The following is a 25,727-nucleotide window of genomic DNA, read 5'->3' as shown; positions in this document are numbered from 1 at the left end:
TGTAACTGAGTATTATCTGGCAATAAAAAGGAAGAAAATACTGACACGTGCTACACGGATGAAACTTGAAGAGGTACTTAATGCACAAGACTGAATCTACTATCATCTTCTGAATCGTATACTTTAGAAGGTTGAAGGTTTTTGTTTTTGTTTTTTGCTTTTTAGGGCCACTCCCGCAGCATATGGAAGTTCCCAGGCTAGGGGTCAAATCGGAGCTGCAGTGGCTGGCCTATGCCGCAGCCGCAGAAACGCTGGCTCTGAGCCACATCTGCAACCTACATCGCAGCTCACAGCAATGCTGGATCCTTGAGCCACTTAGTAAGGCCAGGGATCGAACCTACATCCTCACAGATACTAGTCAGATTCGTTTCCATTGTGCCACAACAGGCACTCAGAAGGTTGAACTATAAAGTATATGAATTATATCTCAATAAAGCTGCTATTTAACAAAAAAACAAAAACAAAACAAAAACAAAAAAAAAAGGAGGAGGAGTTCCCACTGTGGTACAATGAGATTGGTGGTGTCTTGGGAGTGCTGGGTCACAGGTTTGATCCCAGGCCCTGCAATGGTGGGTTCAGGATCCAGCGTTGCCGCTGCTGTGGCTTAGGTCACAGCTACAGCTCAGATCTGATCCCTGGCCCAGGACCTCCATATGCTGAGGGGCAGCCAAAAATTAAAAAAAAAAGAAGAAGAAGAGGACACGGAGGCCTAACAACGGGAAGTGGTAGGAACGTAAAGTTTCTTTATTGATGTGTTTGTTAAACAGTTTCCCAGAAGGCAACTCGGGCATGCAAGTCAGGTGCAGAAATGCACAGCCTCCTCAACATTCTTTACGGGGCTGAGCTCCTCAGCCAGAACCAGCAGGTCCGTCACCAGGGCATCCAGCAGCCCGTAGACCTGGAGGAATGGAATGAACATCACAGGCGCCTGGGTGGAAAGCACCTACACAGGGAGTGGCCCCCCCGCACCCCCCACTGCACGGTGGACGCTCCCAAACCAGAGGGGAGACAACTAAGGTGTGTCGGTAACCAAAAGGTCTATAGAGCTTTTGTTTTTGCAAATAGTTTTGTTTTGAACCACTCCAGGGCAATAATCCTGCACTGGCCCCTTGAACATATAGCAACATTTAGAGTCTAGAGTGATTCGAGGGGCAATTCCAGGAGGCCCGGGGAGCGGCGCCCATTTCTTGAGTCCCTTAGGGTGGCCCAATTTCATCCTGGCCTCCCAGAGACCAACTTCCCTTCCAGTAAGATCACGGAGCCGTGAACTGAAATGTTTCCAAGACTGTACCTTCCAGTGGAGCTGACCCACTGAAGGCTCGGCAAGTTGAGTCTTGATTTCAAAGAGACAAGGGACCTCAGAGCCCTGTGATTACTTTCTAGATCCTGTCGATCTCAGGGATGTCACCCACCGCAGAGCTCAGTGATGTCACCAGCAGCAAATGGAGCTTCTGATTAAGTGTAACGTGTCAAATGTGATTGCAATGCACAATGTAATCCCAGCTACCCAGGGGACCACAGCAGAGAAGACAGTGCGTGGCTACTGGACACCTCGACATGTTAAGCATGGCTCTGGGGATCTCTCCTCCAAAGAAACAACGACAACAAAGAACAAAACACAGCACCTAAGTGAATCTCTAAAAACCTACTGCTTAAGAACACACTTTAGGAGTTTCCATTGTGGCTCAGCCGTAACTAACCCAACTAGTATCCATGAAGATGCGGGTTCGATCTCTGGCCCCACTCAGTGGGTTAAGGATCCGGCATTGCTGTGAGTTGTGGTGTAGATCAGATGCAGCTCGGATCCCACATTGCTGTGGCTGTGGCTGTGGCCAGCAGCTGTAGCTCTGACGAGACAGACCCCTGATCTGGGAACTTCCATATGCTACGGATGCGGCCCTAAAAAAAAAAAAAAAAAAAAAAAAATTTAGAAAGTCTCTCCAGTGTTATTGTTGTTTTTGGCCACCCCTGTGGCATAAGGAGGAAGTTCCTGGACGAGGTAACTAATCCCAGCCGTGGCTGTGACATATGCCACCGCTGTGGCAATGCCCGATCTTTAACCCACTGTGCCACAGAGGGAACTCCTCTCTGCAGTGTTTTAAAACCCTTACACTTGCCGGAACTCCATCCTACACGGTACTCCCCCAAGGAACACATCTACCAAGACACACCTGACACAGAGAAAGCGGGAGCAGCAGAAAGAGAAAAGCTTCTGCTCCATTCCCTCTAGAGTCCATTTCCAAATGGCAGCCAGCAGGATCTTCTAAGGCGTGAATCGGATCGTATCATTCCTCTAGTCAAAACCCTGTGTCCTCACAACGACCTACAAAGCCCCACATGGGGCTCTGGTGGGCTCTCTGCCCTTCTGTCCTCCCGGCCCCGGGGGCACTCTTCCTAGATGTCCACATGGCCAGTCTCACTTCCCTTCAAGTCTTTGTTCGATGTCACCTTCCAATGAGGCCCAGCTACCCCCACCCGGGCCCTCAGCCCTGGTCTCTTTTTCCCACCATGCTCATCCCCTGACACACCAGATGTTACTTATTCATGAGGTCTCTCTCAAAAACTGGGATGCCCTTCACAAGGGCAGCTCTGCATCCGTCACGGATGCAGTGGGCACTTACTATCTGTGGAATAAACGGAATGAACGAGGGAGCAGAGGCAGGGACACAGCTCAGGCCTAAGTGAGGGGAGGGCAGCACAGCGGGCTCTTGCTCTCACCTCCGTGTGCAGCCTCTGGGTGTATTTCTCCATTACCAGGGGATCTATGGGCTCCTGAGACGGGGTGGTGCTGTCAGGGGCGGGGGCTTCCAAGAAGATCCTGTCCCGGCTTGAAGATTTCACAGGTTTCTTGTCATCCTTGGCTTTGTGCTTCTTGCTGTTTAAACGGTCCTGCTTGGAGAGACAGAGACACGCGCCGCCTTCAGCAGCTCCCGAGGGAGGCCCAGGGCTTTCTCCAGAGCAGCTCTGGGGCGGCGGGCATCGCACTGGAGTGACTGCCCACCTTCTGCAGCCCCTCCCCACCCAGGCCCCGGCCACGCGCTACATGCCTCTTTCCCAGGTGGCAGCTTGGCTGCTTTTTTATCCTCTTTGTCTCTGATTCCCAACTGCTTCTTTTCCTGGGCTACCCCTTTTCGGTCCTCCTTCCCAACTCTCCCAGAAGTCACCTTTATTTCTGTGACTGGAGGCGATTTTCGATCTAAGGGAAGTGAACGGAAGACAGATGGCCTGAGGCCTAGCTGACCTCACAGGGCAGGAGCCGGGAGAGCAAAGAGCCCTGGGCTGGCAGCGCTCTAGCTGTGTGAGTCCCCACGGGCTGGAAGCAAGGCCCTGGAGCTCTGGGGAACAGACGTGTAGGGCAGCAGTGTTGAGGCCCTACACATGCGGGATGACACGTCACCTCAGCTCTCTGGGATTCCACCCGGAAAACATGGGGACTGAACTAAGGCGATTGCTAAGGGTGCTTCTGGGTCCCACATTCGAGCAGGAGATCAAAGGGTAGCCAGAGGCCTACCCCATGGACCAACCTAACAGAGGTTCCACCGGAAGGGTACAAACGGCTGAGGTGCCACTGCCACCCAGGCAGAGGGACGGGGAAGACCATCCGGAGGAGTGGCTGCCCTGTCTGACCTTGCTCTTCTGGCAGGTCCCGATAGATGGTCTCCTTCTCAGGCAGGCCCAGCAGAGCCCTCAGCCACAGGGAATGGCTCACCAGGCTGTCAATCACATCTCGCCACAGCTGCAAACTAGACAGGGAGCCATTGGAGAAAAGCCATTACCTTTGAACCTGGAGAAGCTTCGTCCTTCCCTTCCAAGCCACTGCGGTCGCATGGCAGCACCATGCCTCCATCCAGCCAGCACCTTCACTGGCACCCACGCAAATGCTGGGATGGGGATCTGGCTTCCCTTGGGTGGTAGTCAAGAAAGAGTGGCCGGGGACTAGGGCCAGATCAGCCTTGAACGAACTCCAGCTTGAAACCCTGGCTAGAACTGGATCCAGTCCCACTGGAGGGGCTGGACCTGCCCAAGAGCTCCAGGGTGAGGCTCCTGGGGTGTGTTCTGAGGGCCCTGCAAAGGGACCCCAAGCCTGTCCAAGCAAATTCCAAACCAGTGATGAGGAGGCTGGCAACCAACTGAGACTTTTCATGGAATTTGCCCCTCTTCCCACTGCCCTCTGCTCGCTCCTCTGGTCATTCCTCTGCTCACTGAGAAGGAACAAGGGAAGAGGTGCTCACTCTGCGGTGGCTCCTGCTCGGAGGGCAGCCGGCACAGGGAGAGCAGCTGTAGGGGCGGCCGCGGCAGGGGCCAGGGCACAGAATGTGTGCAGCATCTTTCAGCAACCTGAGCTCAGTTCCCTTGAGTCCCAGGAGTGCCTGCCCAGAACCCACAAAGGGGAGGACACAGGACCAGCTCTCCTGGGGGTGAGGGGGTGTCACCTACCACATCTGGTACAGGAAGTCAGACCGCACTGGCCGCGGTTCCTGGCACAGGTCCAGGGCCGCTTTGTTGAGCCTGATGAGGGCATCTTCTCTCTGGTTCTCCTCCGGGAGCGCCATCACCACCTGGCAGGGTCAGAGGTACCATGGGCAACCGTTCTGCCCAGGACACCATGGTTTCCTTGTCCTTAAGTAACAGGTGAGGTGCCGTGAGGGCAGGTGGCCGGGAGGCGATGAAGCCATGGAGAGTCTGCTGGGGGCCTTCCTGGGAGTCTGGGCCCGCCCTCACGAATCTGTACCCATGAGCCCTTTGCCAAGGTCAGAGAAGGAGCCCCTCCTACATTACAGTGGCCTATGCCCCTGGGACGAAGGAGATGACCAAGAAGTTGCTTCCTCCAAGCCCTTAGAAGGTTGTTTCTCTGCCCATGGGGGTGAGAGGGGCTGCCAGAGCCCTCCCCCGGCTCTGGCCAGGAGCACCAGAACCCAGCTGTGCCAGGGCCCTTCTCACCAACCCCCCAGGGCTGTGGCAGCACCTTTCTGAAGCTCTCCAGGCAGAGGTTCCACTGGGCCGGGGGTAGGCTGCCCAGCTCCCAGGGCCTCCTGGCGCTCTCCAGGTCTGGCCTCCCCTCCACCGGGATCTCCTCCATGAGGCTCTTCCGCTGAGAACCCTTGGCCCCCGGCCTGGTCTTCTGGGACCCAAGAGGATCTCGGGTGTCCCTGAGGGCCTCACTGTCCTGCCAGGGAGGTTGGGAGTCCAATGCCGGGCTCTTGAGGTGCACAGAAGACTCAACCTTCATCGAGGCCTCCTCACAGTGGGCTGGGGGCGCCGTGGCAGCCTGGGCCCTGGGACTGAGTCGCTCTTCCTCGCCTGGCCTGGCCTCCTTGGCCTTGGGGGGCAGGATCGTGCACTGGCGCCACAGTCTGTGCAGGTTTTGCACCACTTGGTGCTGGTAGTGCAGCTGCAGCAGAGAGAAGGGGAGGCACATGATGACGTGATGGGGAGGCCGGGGTGTGGGGCACCCAGAGCCTGAGCCAGCCTGCTCTCTTCCTGTTTCCCGCTCCCTCGAGAACACTGGTGGAGGAGGCGGGAGGAAGCTGGCAGGAGCAGCTGGGCCCAGAGGGGCTCCCCACTTCCCTTTCAACCTGGGCACCTCCAGCTCAAAGCTTTCCTACGTTCAGGCTTCCAAGGAAGACTGGGTTTGAATTAAGGAGTTGCTGAAGCTCTGTTATCATCAAGCGTCCACATATACCAGCCATGTTATCCTGGGCAAAGTACTTAACCTCCCTGGCTCTCACTTTCTTCCATGTAAAATGAGGATATAAATAGCACCCATCGCGCAAGGCTGCTAAGGAGAAAGTGAGTTACTCATGGATGCTCAGAACAGGTCCTGGCACTCAGACGGTTTGCTATTATTTTCTCCCGGGGCCCGCACCATGGGCCGGGGCCACGCGGGGCCTGTACCCGAGGGTTCCTATGGTGGAACAGGTCCTCCTCCGTGAGGTAGGCATCCACGGGTGACTGTGCACGCTCCGGGGTCAGGATCCCTCTCAGCAGCTCCTGCAGCACGTTCTCCACGACGGTGACTGCTTCGTGGGAAGCTAGCTTGGTCTGGGGAAGGGAAGGTGGCACAGGCGGCAGCTCAGGCTTTCCAAACCCATGTTGTGTCCTCAAGGGGAGCCAGATCCCTCAGGGCTTTGTGCCTTCCGAGTGACTGAGTTCCTGCCATGCCTGTCTCACACACTCCCTTGCCCTCTCTCTCTCTCTCACACACACACACGCCCCTATTCCCAGACTCAGTACTCCTTGGATCTCCCCCAAACATCCTTGTTCCCTAAAAGAGGCTGGAAGGATCCAGAGAAGGGGTCAGACCCAGAAAAGCTCCTCCCTTGTGGGGCCAGGAGGTCACACAGTCAGCATTTCCCCCAGCTTAGAAAGGAGGGCTAGAGCCACACAGCATGAGCCCTGCTGAGAACGTGGCTTGGCCACATGGCCAGGGTCACAGAAAGAGCAGAGAGGGCATCTCGTGTGAGATGCTGGTTCTAGAGTCAGCAAGGAAAACAGACAGAAATTTGGCAAAAGTCACCTTTATGCATCAAGAGTTGAGCCCCCGTGGAAGTAGCTGGCTTGGGTTTGGGGGCCATGATGAATTTAAAAAGCATGGCTTTCTCTAGAATCTCCCAAAGCACAGGGCCAGATGGCCAGGCCACAGAATGGATGGGCCACGGGCTCCCAGTTCCCCCCTCACACTCCTGGGTGCCGGCCCCAGGGGTTACATAATCCTCTCTGGTTTTTTGCCAGGTTGTGAAGTTACACCAGTTAACTGCAACTCCACTGGATCATTCTAGACAGTGAACAGACAGGGGTGTGGAGGGTCACGGGTGTTTGCACCCAAGTAAGTGCTTCCACGCCGTCTGCATCTTAAGGCCCCGTCTCATTTCTTCCTAAGGCACTGGGGCCACACACCGCGGAGCTCAGAGCTCCCCTTCTCTTGCCTGCCCTCCCATCTATCACATCACAAAGCCCTGAGGAGTGTTTAGCGAGCAAGAGTAGCATCTGTTTTTGAAAAATCTACCTCGTGGACTGGGAGAAACAGGATCCCTGCAGGCTGTGCCAGGGAGCAGCCTAGATTAACCTACAGAGTGTCCACAGGGGCCGAGATCCCGGGTCCTTTACCTCCAGTAACTTCCTCTCATCCTTAAAAATGTCCTGGGCCAGGGAGACCGCATGGAGATTGACCTGCAGAGAGGCACCTCCTAACAGGGTGGGGTGGGTTCCAAACTCCCAACATTCCCTGAAGATCCCGGCGTTCAAAGACTTGAAGAAGAAGGTAAAGGTTTTCGTTTCTCCAGGCAGAATCACACCTGAGAGGGACAGAGACAGAGTTTTCACCAAATAGGAGCTGCAGAGCCCCAAGCCTGCATGCATAGGGTTAAGTAAGTCCCAGTAGGGTGGCCAAGGGTTCCGGCTTGCCCAGGATGGAGGGCTTTCTTGGGATGTGGGACTTGCAGGGCTAACACCAGGACTGTCCCAGGCATCCAGGGACAGTCGGTCGTCCCAGCCTCAGGGCTGTGCATACGTGTAAGGGAACCCCTAGAATGCTTCTGCTCCTCGGTAGCTCGCCCCCTGTGTTCTCAAACGTTCCACTGTTCCCCAACAGACAGAAAAAGGAGATGCTACGCTTCATGAAAAAACACCGGACGGGAGTTCCCTGGTGGCCTAGCAGTTAAGGGTCTGGCATCACCACTGCTGTGGCTCAGGTCACCGCTGAGGTGTGGGTTCAGCCCTTGGTCTGGGAACTTCTAGGAGAGAAGGTAAGCTCCAGTCCTACGAGTCTGCCATCTTAATCCCATCTCCCCCGGTCTGGGAACTTCTGCATGCTGCAGGCATGACCAAAAAAAAAAAAAAAGAGGGGAGGGGGAGTTGGATGGACTGGGAGTCTGAGGTTAATACATGCAAATGACTGCATTCAGAATGGATAAGCTCCTGCTGTATAGCACTGGGAACTATATCCAGTCACTTGTGATGGAGCATGATGGGGGATAATGTGAGAAAAAGAATGTAGGTATGTATGTGTGATTGAGTCTCTTTGCTGTACAGTAGAAAAGTAACAGAACTATAATGGAAAAAATAAAAATCATTTAAAAAAAAAGAGAGAGAGAAAGGAACAGGAGGGACAGGTGGGCGAGGGGCTGGCACGTAACAGGAAGGGCACCGGCTAGACTTTGGCTGAGAGGGGTGAGTGGGGCAGTGCCTCCCAGGTACCTTCCCGATTGTTGAAGTAAAACCGCTGCATCCTGTTCCTCTTCAGGTCTTGGAAAGAGTCCGGCTGGGACCGTCGTCGCCAGTCGTACCAAATGGCCACGGTGCCGTTATTGACCACGGTCAGTTCCGAAGATGTTTTCTCCCCTTCTAGAGTTTCGAAGGTCAAGCGGACAGCAATCCCAACATGCTTCTGGGTAGAGAGGAGGTCTAGAAATGTCTTTGAAGGCAGTCCTGCCCTCGGGTGACCAACTCAGCCCGCGTTGCCGGGACGTTTCCGGCCTTGGCACAGAGAGTCTCATGGCCTGGATCTCCAGGGCCCGGCCACTCTCAGCAGGTAAGCATCCCTACCCCAGCAGTGGCTGTCTCAGAGGCTGCCATCAACAGTAAGGAGAGGACATAAAACTGATTTTTTTTTAATTTTTATTTATTTTTTTGTCTTTTTGCCTTTTCTAGGGCCACTTCCGTGGCATATGGAGGTTCCCAGGCTAGGGGTCTAATTGGAGCTGTAACTGCCAGCCTACGCCAGAGCCACAGCAACACAGGATCCGAGCCGCGTCTGTGACCTACACCACAGCTCACGGCAACGTCGGATCCTCAACCCACTGAGCAAGGCCAGGGATCAAACCCCCAACCTCATGGTTCCTAGTCGGATTCGTTAACCACTGAGCCACGATGGGAACTCCAATTTATTTTATTTTATTTCATTTCATTTCATTTTGTCTTTTTGTTTTTTAGGGCCTCACCGGTGGCACACAGAGGTTCCCAGGCTAGAGCTCCAACCACCGCCACAGCAAAGCGGGATCCGAGCCTCGTCTGCAACCTACACCACAGCTCATGGCAATGCCAGATCTTTAGCCCACTGATCGAGGCCAGGGATCAAACCCGCGTCCTCACAGATGCTAGTCAGATTGGTTAACCACTGAGCCACGACGGGAACTCCTAAAATCGATCTTATATCTGAGGAACATTTCTGCTCCTTAGCATCTGAGGAGTATCTCAGAATCTTCTTAATGCCACAGTTTTTTTGAGAAGGTTTGTTTATTTACATGTCTGGGGACTAGGTACAAACTGGGTGGCTTGTGACACTCTCTTTTCAGTCTTGTGACTTTACTCTGGCTCAGATTAGCCTTGCTGTTAACATTTTCAGACACATGCTGAAAGTATGACCAGATAACAATGCAAACAGGGGAGTGTGCAGGTCCTTGTGACTGCCAGTCACCTTGGGCACGGCCACCTTGGGACTGCCCAATGAGGGTGGCCCTTCTAGCAGGTGAGTGAGGGCGAAGGCAGTTTTACCTTGTCCTCTGGGTTACTGCCTCGGATCCAGCAAGCTGGCTTCCCACAGAACAGCAGAGAAGGGCCAAGAACAGCCATGGGGACCATATCACAGTGATTGGTCAATAAGTCTCTGTAAGAAAAACCAATGACTAGGAGTTCCCTTCGTGGCAGCAGAAACAAATCTGACTAGAATCCACGACGATGTGGCTTCAATCCCTGGCCTCGCTCAGTGGGTCAGGGATCCGGCATTGCTGGGAGCTGTGGTGTAGGTGGCAGACACAGCTTGGATCCCACAGTTCCCATGGCTGTGGCACAGGTCAGCAGCTGCAGCTCCAATTTGACCCCTAGTCTGGGAACTTCCATATGCCATGGGTGTGGCCCTAAAAAGCAAAAAAAGAAAGAAAAAAGAAAAAAAACCAATGACTCATTTTCCCTGAGCCTGCCACAGTCTTGCTACCTGGAGCCCATAGAAATGGCTGCCAGGCAGTCTGGAGATGTGCCCGGCTCTGCCCGCCAGTGGAGCGTCTTCAGCTCCATCCTGCTCCGTTCTTGCAGGTGGGAGGTTTTCTTGGACATAAAGAGACTTCATGCAGAGCCATGCAGTACTGGGAGAGTCTGGAGGGCCCCCCTTTATAAGCAAAGGAATGTCTAGGAAATCCCCATTAGGGGTTGGTTGCTGGAAGAGAACAGATGGCAAGCACGGCTGTCCCTTCGAATGGGCTAGAGGAGGGGGTGCAGCCACTAGCGAGAGGCTGGAATGGAGGCACCTTGATTTCAGGGAGGGAAGCCCGCCCTATAACACTTGTGGGTGCTAGGGAAGCCACACTCTCCAAACGCTCTCCCTAGGGCCCAGGCCCAACTCACAAGTGCAGTGTGTCTGTAGAGGAGCTTTCCTGGCTCCTTTCGAACACCGAACAGTCTTCCACCATAACAGCCGAGAAAGGCCGCCCTCTGCCCACCACCTCCAGGCCATCAATATCCTCCGAGAGACGGAGAAAAGAAAGGTTAGCGGACTAAGACAGGTGCCCCCCCTGAGGGGCTTCAGATGAGGCACAGGGGCCTTACTAACCTGCTGGCTAAAATCCAGCTCTGCCATGATGCTCTGCAGCTCCTTGCGTCGGTAGATCAGAAACAGACTCCGATCCCAGGTGTAGCGGTACCAAGCATCCTTCTGGGCTGGCAATCCTAGAGCAGGGGCCGAGGACCCTCAGCACAAGCTGCTTCCCTGCCCCCTTCCCCACCCATTCTTGAGGGCTCCGGGAGTGCCGGTGCCAGCACCGGTTCTGGGAAAGGTGAAAATACAGCTTCCTTGTGAGTAGGGCTCCCCTCCTCCTGGCCCCATACCTACTGCTCAGCAGCCCTGCACAGGGCTCCTGCAAAATTAGCTTCCAAACCATCAGATCTTTGGGTTATAATAAAAATAACCATAGCAGCTACTTTTTATTGAGTGTTTAACAATGGGCTTCTTTTTTCTTTTAACAACTTAACCTCTTTTTTCTTTTTTGGCCATACCCATGGCATACAGAAGTTTCTAGGCCAGGGCTTGAACCCAGGACACAGCAGGGACAATGCCAAATCCTTAACCACTAGGCCACCAGGGAACTCAAACTCAAACTTCTTAATACACATGATATCTCATTTCACCCCCTCACAACCCCATGCGTATTTTACAGACAGGGAAACTGAAGGCCAGAGGGGTTCAACTCGCTGGCGTTCATGAACTCAACACAGCTGGGATCTGAATCCAGGCAGTCTGGTGGCCTTTCAAGCAGTGCTGCCCATTAGAAATGTCATGCAAACCATGCACTGCAGGCCATGTATATGTAAATTTAAATTTTTCAGATGCCACATTTTAGAAGGTTTTACCTTTTTAGGAAACAGATGGGATTAATTTTAGGACTAGAGTTTAACCCAATATATTACAAATATTATCTCAACATGTAATGAATAAAAAAATGACTAATGAAATCTATTTTTTTCAAACTGATCTTGGAAACCCAGGGTGCAGTTTACACTTAGAGCACATCTCAGTTCAGAGCAGCCACATTCCGGGTGCTCCGCAGCCATAGTGGCTCGGCCTGCAGTGAGGACAGTGCAACCCCAGGGTCATGTGTCCCCTGGCTCCTCCCACCACTGCCCCTGCGGTCTTACAGAAGGGGGAAGTGGGCTTCCACAGGCCATAGGACTTGATCCCATGTCGGTATCACCCCAGAGCCCTGGTCTCTCGCACCCTGGCCCAGTCACAAGGTGCTGTTTCGTTTACAGCCTGCTCCTTACCCATCTCCGCCTGGATGGAGCGGGGCTTCCTGATGTGGGTGATTGGTTCCACGAGGCCACGCTGAGTTTTTGTCTTCGTCATTACCAGACCCGTCATTTCATCTCCCAAGTATTCCAGTCGACTCCAGAACCCATTGGTCAATCCAGAGACCTGGCGAAGGGAGACAGATGAGTCAGCCCACCTGAGCACCCCGGAGAGGCTGCTGGGGGTCCGGGGGAGATAAGAGCTCCACAGACAAAGATGCTCTCTCCAGGGGATCCGTGCTGCCCTGGGAGCGGAGAGAAGCACCCCCTTTCTTGTTTTGAGGCTGCCCTGTTGTAGGTTTCCCTGGCCTCAGCCAGGGTAGTTTGGGCCGGGTAACTATACTGACATACCAGAGCTCAATACAGCACCCTGGGCCACGAAACCTGGAGTCTCAGCTTTTAGGAGACAAAAGACAAAGACTATTCTAATAACTTAGTACCCATGATACCTTTTTCCTCAAACTGACTAACAGTGACCATCACAGGCCAAATTACTTACCTGGCCAGTCTCTGAATGACTAGTAATAGGAGCAATAATAGAATTTAGTGAAGGTCTTGAGGGCTTAATGATGTTTTACACTGGATAGATTTTTCTTTTTTCTTTTCTGGCCTCCCCACGGCATATGGAGTTCCTGGGCCAGGGATCGAATCCAAGCTGGAGCTGCGACCTACGCAGGATCCTTAGCCCACTGTGCTGGGCCGGGGATTGAACCCACGTCCCTGCCACTGCAGAGACACTGTCAATCCCAGTGCACTATACTGGGAACTCCTGGATAGATTTTTTTTTTTCTTTTTTTTTTTTTGGCCCCCAGCTGTCCAGACCCTCCTCACAGGGCACTTGGGAATGCTATCCCTACCTTCCCATCGGGCCGCCTGGGCAGCGCACGGTCAATGAGCTCCCGTTCCTCCTGGATCTGTCTGTAGGTCTCCCCCATGTGCATCAGCAGCTCACCCACTGGCTTCTTCAGCCGTTCTAGAGAGAGAGCCGAGAATGCAGTCCTGCCACCAAAATCAGAGCAGGCAGGGGCCTGAGCACTCGGCACTGATCAGCTCAGGTCACTGGGCTGATTTCACGACCCACTAAGAGCAGGAAGCACAAACATGAGCAGCCTGAATCCAGGCTCCGGAGGTGGAGGGAGAGGAAAAAGACACGGCAGCAGAGCCTGGATGCCCTGTCTGCTCTGCTCACCACTGAGGGCTTCCTGCTGCTTCTTCCACAGGGCTATGTTGCGCTGCCAGTTTTTCAGAAAGTTGTGCTGAGGAGGTGGGGCCCAGGGAGGGTGTGCCTTCTCTTCCTTGGGGGCTTCCCGCTTGGGCTCTTCTGTATCCGAGATGAGGGTCATCAGACAGGGCGGGGTGTGGATCAGCTCGACCAGCTGAAAAGAGCGAGGGGAGGAGGGTGTGGGAAGGAGTGGAGCCAGGGCTGACTTCTCCAGGCCTCAATCCCTGCTGTCGCCTCTCTGCTGAGTTCCTCCTCTCCAGGACCCTAAGGTAGCGAGTGACAGAAGGCACACTGCAGAACCAGGGGGCCTCGGAAGCCGCTGTCAGTCCCCTCTCCCCTAGAATGGGGAGACTTGTTCTAAGACTGGGGTCACTGTCCTTAAGTATATCTGTCCTCTTTACATCTGCCATGTGACTGAGCCTTTTTTTTTTTTTTTAAGGGCCGTGCCCATGGCCTATGGAAGTTCCCAGGCTAGGGGGTCCAATCAAAGCTGCAGCTGCTGGCCTACACCACAGCCATAGCAACTTTGGATCTGAGCCGTGTCTCTGACCTACACCACAGCTCGCAGCAACACCGGATCCTTAACCTATTGAGTGAGGCCAGGGATCAAAGCCACATCCTCGTGGATACTAATTGGGTTTGTTACCACTGAGCCACAACAGGCAACTCCAACTGAGCCATGTTTATATGACTCCAGGCCTCTTAGCACTGGACCAATCGGAGAGTCTTTGCCTGGCAAGCAGAGAAGTGAAGGAACTGACACACAAGTGTTGCATGACAGGAAAGTCGGAAGGACAGACTCTCCACGTGGCCCGGGGAGCTGTGCAGAGCCACCTTCCTCCACCACGTGGACCAGGGAGAACAACGTGAAATAACACCCACCAGGGCCCAGAGGAGCAGAGGGCAACACAGGAGCCCTGATCCTGAGGCCGGGGTTGGTCGGATGGGAGCCAGACACATTCTGGCTTTTGGCTTCCTTGAGGCGCTTCTGTCTCCTTACAGTGAACTCCTGACTTCAGCTGAAGCCAGCGTACATTGGCTTCATTATCTGGGGGGGAAGGGTCACTCAGACTTGGGGGCCCAGAGCCTGGACTGTCTCTGCAACCCCAGTCCTGCTGGCCTCTTCTTTGCCTCTTAAACTCATGAAATGACATCAGTGACCTCTCTCCCGCAGGCAGCTCTGTACAAACGAACCTCGGTGTTCCCTCGAGCAAGTGCAATTCTCTTGAAGTCATGGAGACTCCCCAAGATATGGTGAGACAAGATCTGGTCACTGCCGTGGAAGATGTCGCCTGGTCCTGGAGGTAAAAAGAGGAGCGGGGAAGGCAAGCTGCAGCCAGCAGTATAAACGGCTTAAGAGGCTGCTTCCTGACGGGGACCTGGCTTTCTCTCCAGGGTGCCCATGACTTCAGATGCCAGGGCCGGGGCTGGGCATACCAGAGTAGTCCAGGGGCTTTGTGGCTGCATCTGGGGTCGCGGGATGTGCCACTAAGTGGCACACCTTCCTCCTACGATCCTTGGGTTTGAGTTTACGGATGATAAATTTCTGGGTAGTGACAGGTTTATCTTCTGTTTCAATAAGGCGAGGACTGTGTTGCTAAAAAGAAATAAAACAGAGGAGATTCCATGGGAGATCCGGGGAGGAAAAAATACCACCTTCTTCTCTGTCCTAATTCTTGGTGGAATTCCTAAAGGCTGACAAATCTGTTTCTCTAGAGCTGTCCATATGTTCTGTCGAGGAAATGCCTGTGCAAAAGATAGACTTAGTAACGCTCTGGGGAAAAAATAGCATCTCATGCCTCCACACAGTTCAGGTGAGAAGTGGCTGCTTCTTCTGGGTTAAGCCTGGGCGGGGCAGGGTTATCCACACCTGTAATTTTGCTTCTTTTTTTTGGGTCATTTCTTGGGCAGCTCCCGCGGCATATGGAGGCTCCCAGGCTAGGGTCTAATCGGAGCTGTAGCTGCCAGCCTATGCCAGAGCCACAGCAACTCAGGATCTGAGCCGCGTCTGCAACCTACACCACAGCTCACAGCAACGCCGGATCCTTAACCCACTGAGCAAGGCCAGGGATCGAACCCACAACCTCATGGTTCCTAGTCGGATTTGTTAACCATTGCGCCACGATGGGAACTCCTAATTTTGCTTCTTAAACTTCATTGTCCCTTCTGCGAAATGGGGGCCAGAGCACTTGCCTCTACAGGATGCAAATTACTTCATTCTCTCCCTTCCCTGTGAATCTCAGAAATTTTAAAATAAACAGCATAGTAAATTCCTTTAGATGCAAATGTGCACAGATGTGTGTTTAATGGAGTTTTCCAAGGAATTAGATACTCCTGAGGAGGGAGGTGGTAGGCAGACAATGGATATGGTTCAAGTCCTAGACCCCCCAGGTGGCAGGGAGCCCCGTTCCTGCAGGAAGGGATCTCTGGACTTCATCCTTACCTTCTTCAGATCTTCCTTCTTAATGGCCAAGGCAAGAATGTCATCTCCTTGGAGGACATTGCTAACGGGCTCAGGTTCTTCCTGAATCGGGGGTGTGGGCTGTTCAGGGACCTTCGCCCGCTTCTTTTCTGAAGAGAGGCAGAAAGGTCAAGTGCTTAAAAATAGATATTAGACTCCACGGAGGGAGGCAGAGTTGGCCACTTTGATGGAGAGCAGAGGCTGCCAAGGTGGCCTGGGCGGCACTTTTCCAGAGTGACAGAACTCTCTCTCGTAGGTCCCCCTACCCACTTCCCCGGCCCACCACGGTGACCCAGGCTTCTGTAGCCAGAATTAAGATCAGACGTTCCCTTCCAGGCAAGGCTGCTTACAACCTTGGGTACATCCCTTAACCTCTCTTGGTCTGTCTTGTGTGAAAAAAAAGAAGCTGGACCACATCAGTGGTTCCCGAATATTAGTCAAGTGTCTGCCTCAGAATCTCCTGGGGAGTTTTACAAATACAGCTTCCTGGCTCCCACATGGAGTCAGGGCCTGGGAACTGTGTTACAAAACTTCCTAGGTGGGAGTTCCCATCGTGGCTCAGGGGTAAGGAACCTGACTAGCATCCATGAGGATACGGGTTTGATCCCTAGCCTCTCACAATGGGTTAAGAATCCTGCGTGTCTGTGAGCGGTGGTGTAGGTCGCAGATACAGCTCAGATCCCACGTTGCTGTGGCTGTGGCGGAGGCCGGCAGCTGTAGCTCCAATTCAGCCCCTAGCCTGGGAAATTCCATATGCTGCAGGTGCAGCCCGAAAAAGCAAAAAAATAAAATAAAAATAATAAAACTCCTTAGATGGCTCTGATGCACAGTGTTTTGGGACAACTGGACCAGTTGCCTTTTTGGCCTCCTCCCTCCATTGCTGGCACTGACCCAGTCTTCTGGGTGAAGGCACTGGGTCTCTTAACACACTGGTTAAAATGCAGACGCTCTGGGGAAAGCAACACATTCACCACTGACTGTCTGCTTCACATTCTTTCATTTAATAACACTATTTAAGCATCTTCTACATGCCAGGCACAGTGCTAGGCTTTGGGGATACAAGGCAAAGTCTTAGGCTTCAGAGAGCACATGCCCACAGGAGCAAGCCTCTCAAACACACTGAACAAGGGTGACCATGGGAGCATCCAGGGGGCCTCAGCCACGTGTGGGGGGTGATCAGGGAGGGCCTCCTAAGGAGGTAAGTAGATTGAGAGCTCTAGAAGGAAGAAAGACAAGGGAAAGGGCACCGAATGGGCATTCCAGTGGGCATAGCGTGAAGAGGCCTAGAGGCAAGGGAGGATGGAGCACACACCTGGAACGCAAAGCATGTGTTTTTAAATAGCTGGTGCGGAGTTCCTGTCGTGGCTCAACGGTTAATGAATCCAACTAGGAACCATGAGGTTGCGGGTTTGATCCCTGGCCTTGCTCAGTGGCTTAAGGATCCGGCGTTGCTGTGAGCTGTGGTGTAGGTTGCAGACACGGCTCGGATCCTGCATTGCTGTGGCTCTGGCATAGGCCGGTGGCTACAGCTCCGATTCGGCCCCTAGCCTGGGAGCCTCCATGTGCCGTGGGAGCAGCCCAAGAAATGGCAAAAAGACAAAAAATAAAAATAAAATAAATAGCTGGTACGCAGCGAGGTGGGAAGTAGGAAGCAGAGCCTGGAGGGGGAAGCAGTAACTGTATCACAAAGAGCTTAGTGAGCTGTGTAAAGGACTTCAGTTTTTACCCTGTGGGCCATGACACAGCAAGGAATGGATTCAGGGGTGAACAGGAGATCACTTAGGAGTGTACTGCCGTGATGAAGCGCTTGACGGAGCGGCTCAAGGGCCTGGAGGAAAGTGGAGCAAAATCTGAGCCTGTTTCTCCCATGCGCCACGCCAGAGCACCGCGCCAACTTCCAGGGCAGAAGCAAGTTAGGCCCCAAGGACACAGTCCCTGTCTTCCTTCCACAGAGGTGCGTTCACTGTTTCAAATGCCTCTTGTTCCCCTGGCTGGCACTGTCCTGTCGGCTGCCCTCTGGTTCAGAAAGCTTTGATGTAAGGCCCTATGCAAATCAATCAAGAGAAAACCTAAGCATTGCCTTTAGGACTTTTATTTATTTATTTATTTTTTTGTCTTTTTAGAGCTGCACCTGCAGCATATGGAGGTTCCCAGACGAGGGCTCAAGTCAGAGCTATAGCTACTGGCCTACACCACAGCACAGCAACGCCAGATCTGAGCTGCATCTGCGACCTACACCACAGCTCATGGCAACACCAGACCCTTAACCCACTGAGCGAGACCAGGGATCAAACCTGTATCCTCACGGATGCTCGTTAGATTCGTTTCCGCTGAGCCACTACAGGAACTCCTGCCTTTAGGACTTTAAAACACACCTAGGTTTTGTCCACTGCTTCTCATGGTGCTTTAATTTTTAAGAAGCAGTATAATTAAAACATCAAGGCAGGTGTTTTGGTTACCAAAAACAAACTATTTTAAAGAAAATGCCTATATAGTTAATGGCAAAACAAACAAACAAGCAGAATCGTTCTAAACATAACTTTAGGAGTTCTCTGGAAGCTCAGCAGATTAAGGATCTGGCATTGTCACTGCTATGGCTCGGGTCTGATCTGTAGTCGGGAAGTATAGCCGGGCTGCATCAGAGACTTCCCCTGAGAAATTTAGGAGGAAAAAGGCATTTTGCAAGGTTTTTTTCCTTCCTCACCTTAATGCATATTCTTAACTCAGGGGCTATTTAACAAGTCAAATTTCCTCTTATTAAAAATAAATATGCAGTGAAAGGATCTTTCCTTGATTTGTTTACAGCAGAAAGTTCAAATCTGATAAGATCCTCGGAAACTAGGTAAACAGCAGGCAGTAGCTAGGAAAGCCCTTGACTGCCCTTGGGAAAGCAGACCAGCTATTTTTCCCTCTTTCTCTCCTAACTGTTAAAAGTATATCATGAGGAGTTCCCGTCGTGGCTCAGTGGTTAACAAATCCAACCAGGAATCATGAGGTTGCGGGTTCTATCCCTGACCTTGCTCAGTGGGTTAACAATCCAGCATTGCCGTGAGCTGTGGTGTAGGTTGCAGATGCGGCTCGGATCCTGCGTTGCTGTGGCTCTGGCGTAGGCTGGCGGCTACAGCTCTGATTGGACCCCTAGCCTGGGAACCTCCATATGCTGCGGGAGCGGCCCAAGAAATAGCAAAAAGACCAAAAAAAAAAAAAAAAAAAAAAAAGGAGCATCTTGTTGTAGTCTACATTGGACCTTCATGCTGTGAAGCAGCATTAAAGAAAGCCCTTCCAGGCCTCCCAGGGAACCCTACTAACTCCAGGCCTGCCCCTTCCTCACACCATCATCTGAGGCTGGGTCTCCCCAGGGGCTGCAATGACACACCGACTTTCTGACCTGGCATGTAAAGCACTTCTGTGGTCTGGTCCCTACCTGTGCAGTCCCCTCTGGCTTCCTTCCCCCCTTTTCCACACTCACCACCTCTGCCTTGGCCATTAATGTCAAAGTTCCACTCCCTAGCTTCTTCCTAGACCTAGAGAAGCATATCGCTTTTCTTTTGTTTTTTGTTTTTTGATTAGACCTAGATGTCATCTTCTTCAGAAAAATGTTCCCCCTAATCTACCATTCAAAGCCTAAGTCAGGTGCTCTGAGCCCCCCTGATACCGACAGGTGTCTGTATCACCATCTTTTGACTGGTTTCTCCTACAGGAGTTCACAAAACTCCATTTCCTGAGTTCTGGGGTCCCACAGTTACCACCCATGGCCTTGTTGCCCAGCACAGTGCCCGCACACAGCAGGCCCTCAATAAATGCAAACAAAAGAAGACTGAAGAGGAAGTGGATTGCACATGGGCACAAGTTCATGGGGTCAGCCTGCTGACCAGGCACCCTGGGGTTCTCCCTGTCACAACCAGAGGGTAATTGCAGAGGACAGGAAGCAGGGATCATGTCCATTGATTGTCTCCAGGTTAAACAAGCAGGACAGGGGTTACGCAATCTGGCTGGAAAGGGCACAGGGTGGGAAGAGGTAATCAGAAAACTGGCCAAGTCAGGCATTTCTCCCGGTTTTTCCAGTAGGACTCTAAGGTGGCACTCAGCAAAGAATCCCACTAAGGTCGTTGGTTTCACCACCTCAACATGTTTCCTGCATCTTTTCTGAATTTCTTTTCCCAAGACCCCATGGCCTGGCCTTTCTAGTCTTAAACTCTTTTCTGGATCTTTCCTTTCTTTTCTTTTGTTTTCTTTTTTGGCCGCCCTACTGGCATATGGAGTTCCCAGGCCAGGGATCAGATCTCAGCTCTAATTGTGACCTATGCCACAGCTGCGGCAATGTCAGATCCTCTAACCCACTGTGCCAGGCCAGGGATCCAACCTGCATCCTGGTGCTGCAGAGACACAGCAATCCCACTGTGCCACAGGGGGAACTCCTTTCTTGGCTCTTTCACTCAGGTGAAGGATTCTGCCTTCTGTATCCCACCCTAAGATATTGTTCAAGGTCTCATAGGCCTGCCTTTCCAAGGTCATCTCCTCAAAAGCTGATCCCTGAGTCCCCTCCTTTCTATGTCCCCACTCTCAAGGCCCCAGTGCCCTGCGGCCCCAGCCTGCCCTGCGAGTCCCTTCCTTGTACATCATCCCCAAGGCCCAGTGTACTGTGCCCCACCAGGGGTCACCGCCTTGTCTAAGGCATGGGGTTCGCCTTGTCCTGTACCCCATTCCCGTGTGATCTTTACCTCCAGGCTGCTATCACCCCCATCCTCCAGGCCCTGTGTTGTGACGCCCCAGAACCCCTGCCCCTGTCGGGCTTTCCTGAGCTCCCAAGGCAGCCAGGGCCAACCTTTCAAGCTACCTGAAGACTCCACGAATCTGTTTGTAGGTATTCTGTGGCGGGATTCCTTCTTTAGAGATTTCATGGTGCGGCCCGGGCGGCGAGCGTGGCCCTGTGGACCCGGACCCAGGACCCGGAAAAAGGAGGCGGCGCCGCAGCCCCCGCGACCCTGCGCGAGCGCACCCGCCCGCCAGCGGCCGCCCGAGCGTCCATAGCAACCAGCGCCGCGCGCGGGGGAGCGCACCCACCGAACAACTTGGGCGGAGACTGCTTGGGAACCACCTTTTTCATCAGGCCGCAACCACGCGCCCGCCACGGGCCACTTCTTCGACCCTAACAATGCCCCCAATCCGGACCGTGACGTCACAGGCGGCGCCGGCGAGCGCCGTGACGTCACTGGCCCGGTGGTCGGGGCGGGGGGGAGGGGAGGCGAGGGAGGGGAGGCGGGGTCGGGAGGCGAGACCGGGAAGGAAAGCGGAGGAGGAGGGCCCTTTCCTGCTGCTCCTTCTGCCCGCTATCCCTTCGTCCCGTCTGCACAGCCGCCGCGGCATCCATCATTTCACACCGTGCAGAAAACCCCTGATGCCTTCTCGCTGATTTCAGTTGCCCCGTGGTCCCTGCCTGTCCCCTGCAAGCGCTGGGTGTCCTTCCCGGCTCGCTGCAGCCACTTTGGGCTTGCATCACTTCCCAGACCAGCGAAGCTTGGGGAACTTGGGGCCACCTCACACTGTCGGTTGCAGTCCTTGAGCTCCCCGCCCCGCAATTTAAAGTAGCTCTCTGTATATACCAAGTAGCTCAACTTGGTATGTGCCCCCTTATATTTTTTTCCGGAGTCTTAATGCATTCAACAATTACTGTGTTTGTTTAACTAGTTGGCTGCTGTAAAGCTCTCTGTAAGAATATAAAATTCATGAGAGAAAAAAGAAAGGCTGGCTTGTCCTTTGTCCACACCTCAACTCAAAGTGTAACACGTAGTGGCTCAGAAACTGTGTGGAATAATGAAGGGGCTATAGAGCAGGACAGAACTGGGTTCCAATCTCAGCCCTTCCTGTTTCCTAGCTGTGTGTTCTTGGGCTAGTCCCTTAACCTCTCTGAGCCACAGTTTTCCCACTTATAAAATGGAGGATGCAATGGTCACTGTACAGATTAATTGAGAGTATGCACGATGGCCACTGTACAGACTGAGAGAAAGGGCCTCTGTAAGGATTAACTGAGTATACATTTAAACTACTCAACACAGTACCCTCCATAAACTGTAGTGACATCTCAGTCAATTCTCAAAATCATGCTGGGGTTGAGGAGCTCCAATCTGTGCCCATTTGACAGATGGAAAAACTGAGCTCCACCAAGGAAAAGTCACCTGTCAGGGAGTTCCCGATGTGGCACTGTGGGTTAAAGATCTGATGTTGCTGCAGCCATGGTGTAGTTTGCAGCTTCAGCTCAGACTCGATCCCTGGCCTGGGAACTTCCATATGCTGTAGGTGCTGCCAAAAAAGAAAAAATAAAATAAAATAAAAATAAAGTCACTAGCTAGAAGCAAAGTTTGAAGGTGGTTCTCCCAAGTCAAAGACCAGGGCTCTTTAGGCCCTGACTCTTGGGATATTTTTTGTCTTGTTTTGTTTTGCTTTTTAGGGCTGCACCCACAGCATAAGGAAGTCCCCAGTCTAGGGGTCAAATCAGAGCTGCAGCTGCCAGCCTACGCCACAGCCACAGCAACACGGGATCTGAGCCGAGTCTGCCACCAACACCACAGCTCATGGCAATGCCAGTTCCTTAACTCACTGAGCGAGGCCCAGGATCAAACCCACAACCTCGTGGATACTAGTTGGATTCGTTTCCACTGCGACACAATGGGAATTCCTCTTGGGACATTTCTGAGCTTTGCTGTAGTCTGCCCCAGACAGAGGAGGGGCTGGGGTTGGATGCCAGCAGGGCTAGTTGGTCCCTGGGCTCCCTATGTGTTCTCCACTCCTGGGTCTCTCCCAGGAGCATGGCCCCTTCTCCATGCCCGTCCAGAACTTCACTCCTCTTATGACTGAGACAGTTTCCACAGGCCCTTCCTCTCCTACTCTCCGAGGCCTAGGCACTAACCTCCTTCCACCCTCCAGGGATTCGCCAGTTCAATTCACTCCATGAACATTTACTGAACGCTTAGGATACTCCAGGCTGGTGCTGTTATCACCTGGATCCTCCAGAATGCAGACACAGATAGAGATAGGAGTGCAAGAGGTTTATGGGGCTGGGGGGGTAGGGGTGGGATGGGGTGGGTGGTGGGCAGCAGACCAAGCTGGGAGAGCTTCAGACTGTATTGCAGGTCTGAGAAAGTCTGGGTCAACCCACTGTGGGCCTCTGGGACGAAGAATGTTCATTTAGAGGTTGTCAGCTAACGGCGCTCTTTGTAAGTGAACAAGCTCTTTCTTCCTTCCCTCCTCCCTCCCTCCCCCCTCCCCCCCCTTTCTTTTCTTTCTTTCTTTCTTTCTTTTTTTTTTTTTGTCTTTTTAGGGCCACACCCTCAGCATATGCAGGTGCCCAGGCTGGGGGTTGAATCAGAGCTACAGCTGCCAGCCACAGCCACAGCAATACCAGATCCGTGCTATGTCTGTGACCTACACCCCAGTTCACGGCAACGCCAGATCCTTAACCCACTGAGTGAGGTCAGGGATCGAACCCCAAACCTCATGGTTCCTAGTCGGATTTGTTTCCACAGCACCATGACAGGAACACCAGCAAGCTCTTTCTAGAAAGGAGCTAGGCACTCCATGGCTGCCACTGGAACTCTGCAAGATATGGAAGAAAGTAAACGTCTCCTCTTGTTCTTAGCTCAGGGTCCACTCTAGAGCGGAAGACAAACACCCCTGGAACACTAAACCGTGCGCTCAGCTTCCAGAAGGTCTTTGAACTTTGGGAGGTGATGCAGCCAGTGGGTAGCCTGGCTGGGAGCAGTTCAGAGGCCTTGGGACTCTTGAAGAAGGGTGCAGTGTAGGTTAAAGGGCAAGAGAAGAGGGAAGCAGGAGAGGTGTGTGGTCAGGCAGGTACAGAACCTGGGAGGTTTCGCCACCGGCCCCCAAGTGACCCTGGACAGGTGCCTCTGTGTCACCATCTATATCATGAAGGTGTCAGACCAGATCGGAGCTGCTTAACCTTTTGAAAATGGGATCGAAATTATAACCCATGGAGTTCCCGTCGTGGCACAGTGGTTAGCAAATCCGACTAGGAACCATGAGGTTGCTGGTTCGATCCCTGGCCTTGCTCAGTGGCTTAAGGATCCAGTGTTGCCATGAGCTGTGGTGTAGGTGACAGACGCAGCTTGGATCCCACGTTGCTGTGGCTGTGGCGTAGGCCATTGGCTACAGCTCTGATTCGACCCCTAGCCTGGGAACGTCCATATGCCGCGGGAGCGGGCCAAGAAATGGCAAAAAAAAAAGAAAAAAGAAAAAAAAAATTATAACCCTTTCCCCAGAAATATGCATTTAATTTGTAAATTTTTTTTTCTTTTGGGGCAGCACCCACAGCATATGGAGGTTCCCAGGTTAGGGGTTGAATCAGAGCTGTAGCCACCGGCCTCCCACAGCCACAGCCATGCCCGATCCTTAACCCACTGAGTGAAGGCAGGAATCAAACCTGTGTTCTCATGGATACTAGTCAGATTCGTTTCTGCTGAGCCATACGGGAACGCCTGTGTCTGCCTACTTTTGCTAGGTATAATGTTTTTCAGGGTTCCTCGGTGTCGTGGCATGGATCTGTACTTCATTCTCATTTATGGCTGGATAATATTCCATTGCAGAGGTATACCGCATTCTTATTATTCATTCATTTGCCTTTGCACATGATTTTGCACTCTTTTCTAAGAATGCCCTGAAGTTCATTTGTGTGGCCCTCATGTTGGGTGGGCTGAGGTCAGTGCGCCTTAGAAACAGACTTGGGCCAGGTGTTCCTGCTGTGGTGCAGTGGAAATGAATCCAACTATTATCCATGAGGATGTGGGTTCGATCCCTGGCCTTGCTCAGTGGGTTGGGGAGCCAGCATCGCAGTGAGCTGCGGTGTAGGTTGCAGACACAGCTCGGATCCTGCGTTGCTGTGTCTGCGGCATAGGCCAGCAGCAACAGCTCCAATTCGACCCCTAGCCTGGGAACGTCCATGTGCCTCAGGTGTGGCCCTAAAAAGCAAAAAAGAAAAAAAAAAAAAGAAGAAGAAGGAAAAAAACAGACTTGGGTCTTCTGAAAGTGGGTTTCCAACTCTAATGTGTGTGAATTAATTACAACTGGTGATTAATCACAACTTGGGAAAGGCAGGATGTGTGTGTTAGGGGAGCCTTCTTAGGGGAGAGGCATTTGAGGTACTCAAGACAAGACTTCAACAGGCAGGTCAGGTGGCAGGCACTCCACACGAGGATCCAGCAGCAAGCAGTATAAAGCACAAGCTCAGGGGACAGTATCATTTAGCCACTGCAGTCTACTCCTAGTACAGCAGCTCTGAGCAACCTCCTCAAAACCAGGGAGGATGAGGAGTTCCCATCACGGCTCAGTGGTTAACGAATCCGACTAGGAACCATAAGGTTCCGGGTTTGATCCCTGGCCTTGCTCAGTGGGTTAAGGATCCGGCGTTGCCTTGAGCTGTGGTGTAGGCTGCAAACTCAGCTCGGATCCCGTGTTGCTGTGGCTCTGGTGGAGGCCGGCAGCTACAGCTCCGATTGGACTCCTAGCCTGGGAACCTCCATATGCTGCGGGAGCGGCTCAAGAAAAGGCAAAAAGACAAAAATAAAATAAAATAAATAAAAAAATAAAAATAATTTTTTTTGTCTCTTTAGGGCCACACCCATGGCATATGGAAGTTGCCAGGCTAAGGGTTGAATCAGAGCTACAGCTGCCAGCCTACACTACAGCCACAGCAATGCCGGATCCTTAACTCACTGAGCAAGGCCAGGGATCAAACCCACATCCTCATGCATACTAGTCGGGTTTGTTACCGCTGAACCACAATGGGAACTCCAAAACAAATAATGTTTTTTGTATAAGTATGTCCCACGCAATATTTCCTTGTTATGAACTTACTTGTTCAAAACTTGTTCGTTGTTCTAACTGAAATTCCAATATAACTGGGTATTTGTATTTTTATTTGCTAAATCCATCAACCACAGTCTTGTCCCAGGCCACGAGCTTGTAAGCAACAGAGCTAAGCCTTGATCTCAGACCTTTCAACCACAAGGTTGAAAAGCATCCTGTTCCAGGAGTTCCCACAGTGGCCTAACGGGTTAAGAGTCTGACTACAGAAGTTTCCACTGTAGCTCAGCAGATTAAGAACTTGACTAGTATCCATGAGGATGCAGGTTCAATCCCTGGCCTTGCTCAGTGGGCTAAGGATCCAGTGTTGCTACAAGCTATGGCTTAGGTTGCAGACATGGCTCAAATTTGGTGTTTCTGTGGCTGTGGCTGTGGCCGAAAGCTGCAACTCTG

At 52.5% G+C, this 25,727-nt stretch overlaps 1 protein-coding gene across 28 annotated transcripts; it reads right to left on the bottom strand.

Annotated features, from left to right (window-relative positions):
• Positions 1–723: 723 nt before the first annotated feature.
• Positions 724–20,641, bottom strand: MYCBPAP (MYCBP associated protein). 28 transcript variants are annotated; one of them, XR_014821200.1, is made up of 19 exons: positions 20,296–20,641; positions 15,441–15,568; positions 14,435–14,594; positions 14,192–14,295; positions 12,965–13,151; positions 12,633–12,748; positions 11,752–11,902; positions 10,544–10,659; positions 10,339–10,454; positions 9,493–9,604; positions 8,197–8,386; positions 7,108–7,295; positions 5,896–6,042; positions 4,967–5,392; positions 4,438–4,559; positions 3,525–3,743; positions 3,048–3,196; positions 2,719–2,889; positions 724–898 (listed from the first exon to the last, which is right to left on the bottom strand). XR_014821200.1 is itself a non-coding variant. In XM_084984797.1 (19 exons), the coding sequence occupies exons 1-19, from the start codon at positions 20,357–20,359 to the stop codon at positions 797–799; spliced, it is 2,865 nt and encodes a 954-aa protein (XP_084840923.1). In that variant the 5' UTR covers positions 20,360–20,641; the 3' UTR covers positions 724–796. The 28 variants fall into 28 exon arrangements, 8 of the variants coding, with proteins under 8 accessions (XP_084840923.1, XP_084840925.1, XP_020922825.2 ...); XR_014821201.1 differs by having other exon boundaries at positions 8,197–8,383; XR_014821202.1 differs by having other exon boundaries at positions 20,523–20,641.
• Between the last annotated feature and the right edge of the window lie 5,086 nt (positions 20,642–25,727).

This window comes from Sus scrofa, chromosome 12 (assembly GCF_054392235.1).
Source record: "Sus scrofa isolate SSC_HxYL_T2T_F1_AM1 chromosome 12, Sscrofa_HxYL_maternal_Yorkshire_Landrace_v2.0, whole genome shotgun sequence".
In the NCBI taxonomy this organism is placed as follows: Eukaryota; Metazoa; Chordata; class Mammalia; order Artiodactyla; family Suidae; genus Sus; species Sus scrofa.
The sequence above is the reverse complement of the archived record's forward strand: the minus strand, read 5'-3'. Positions and strand labels throughout refer to the sequence as shown.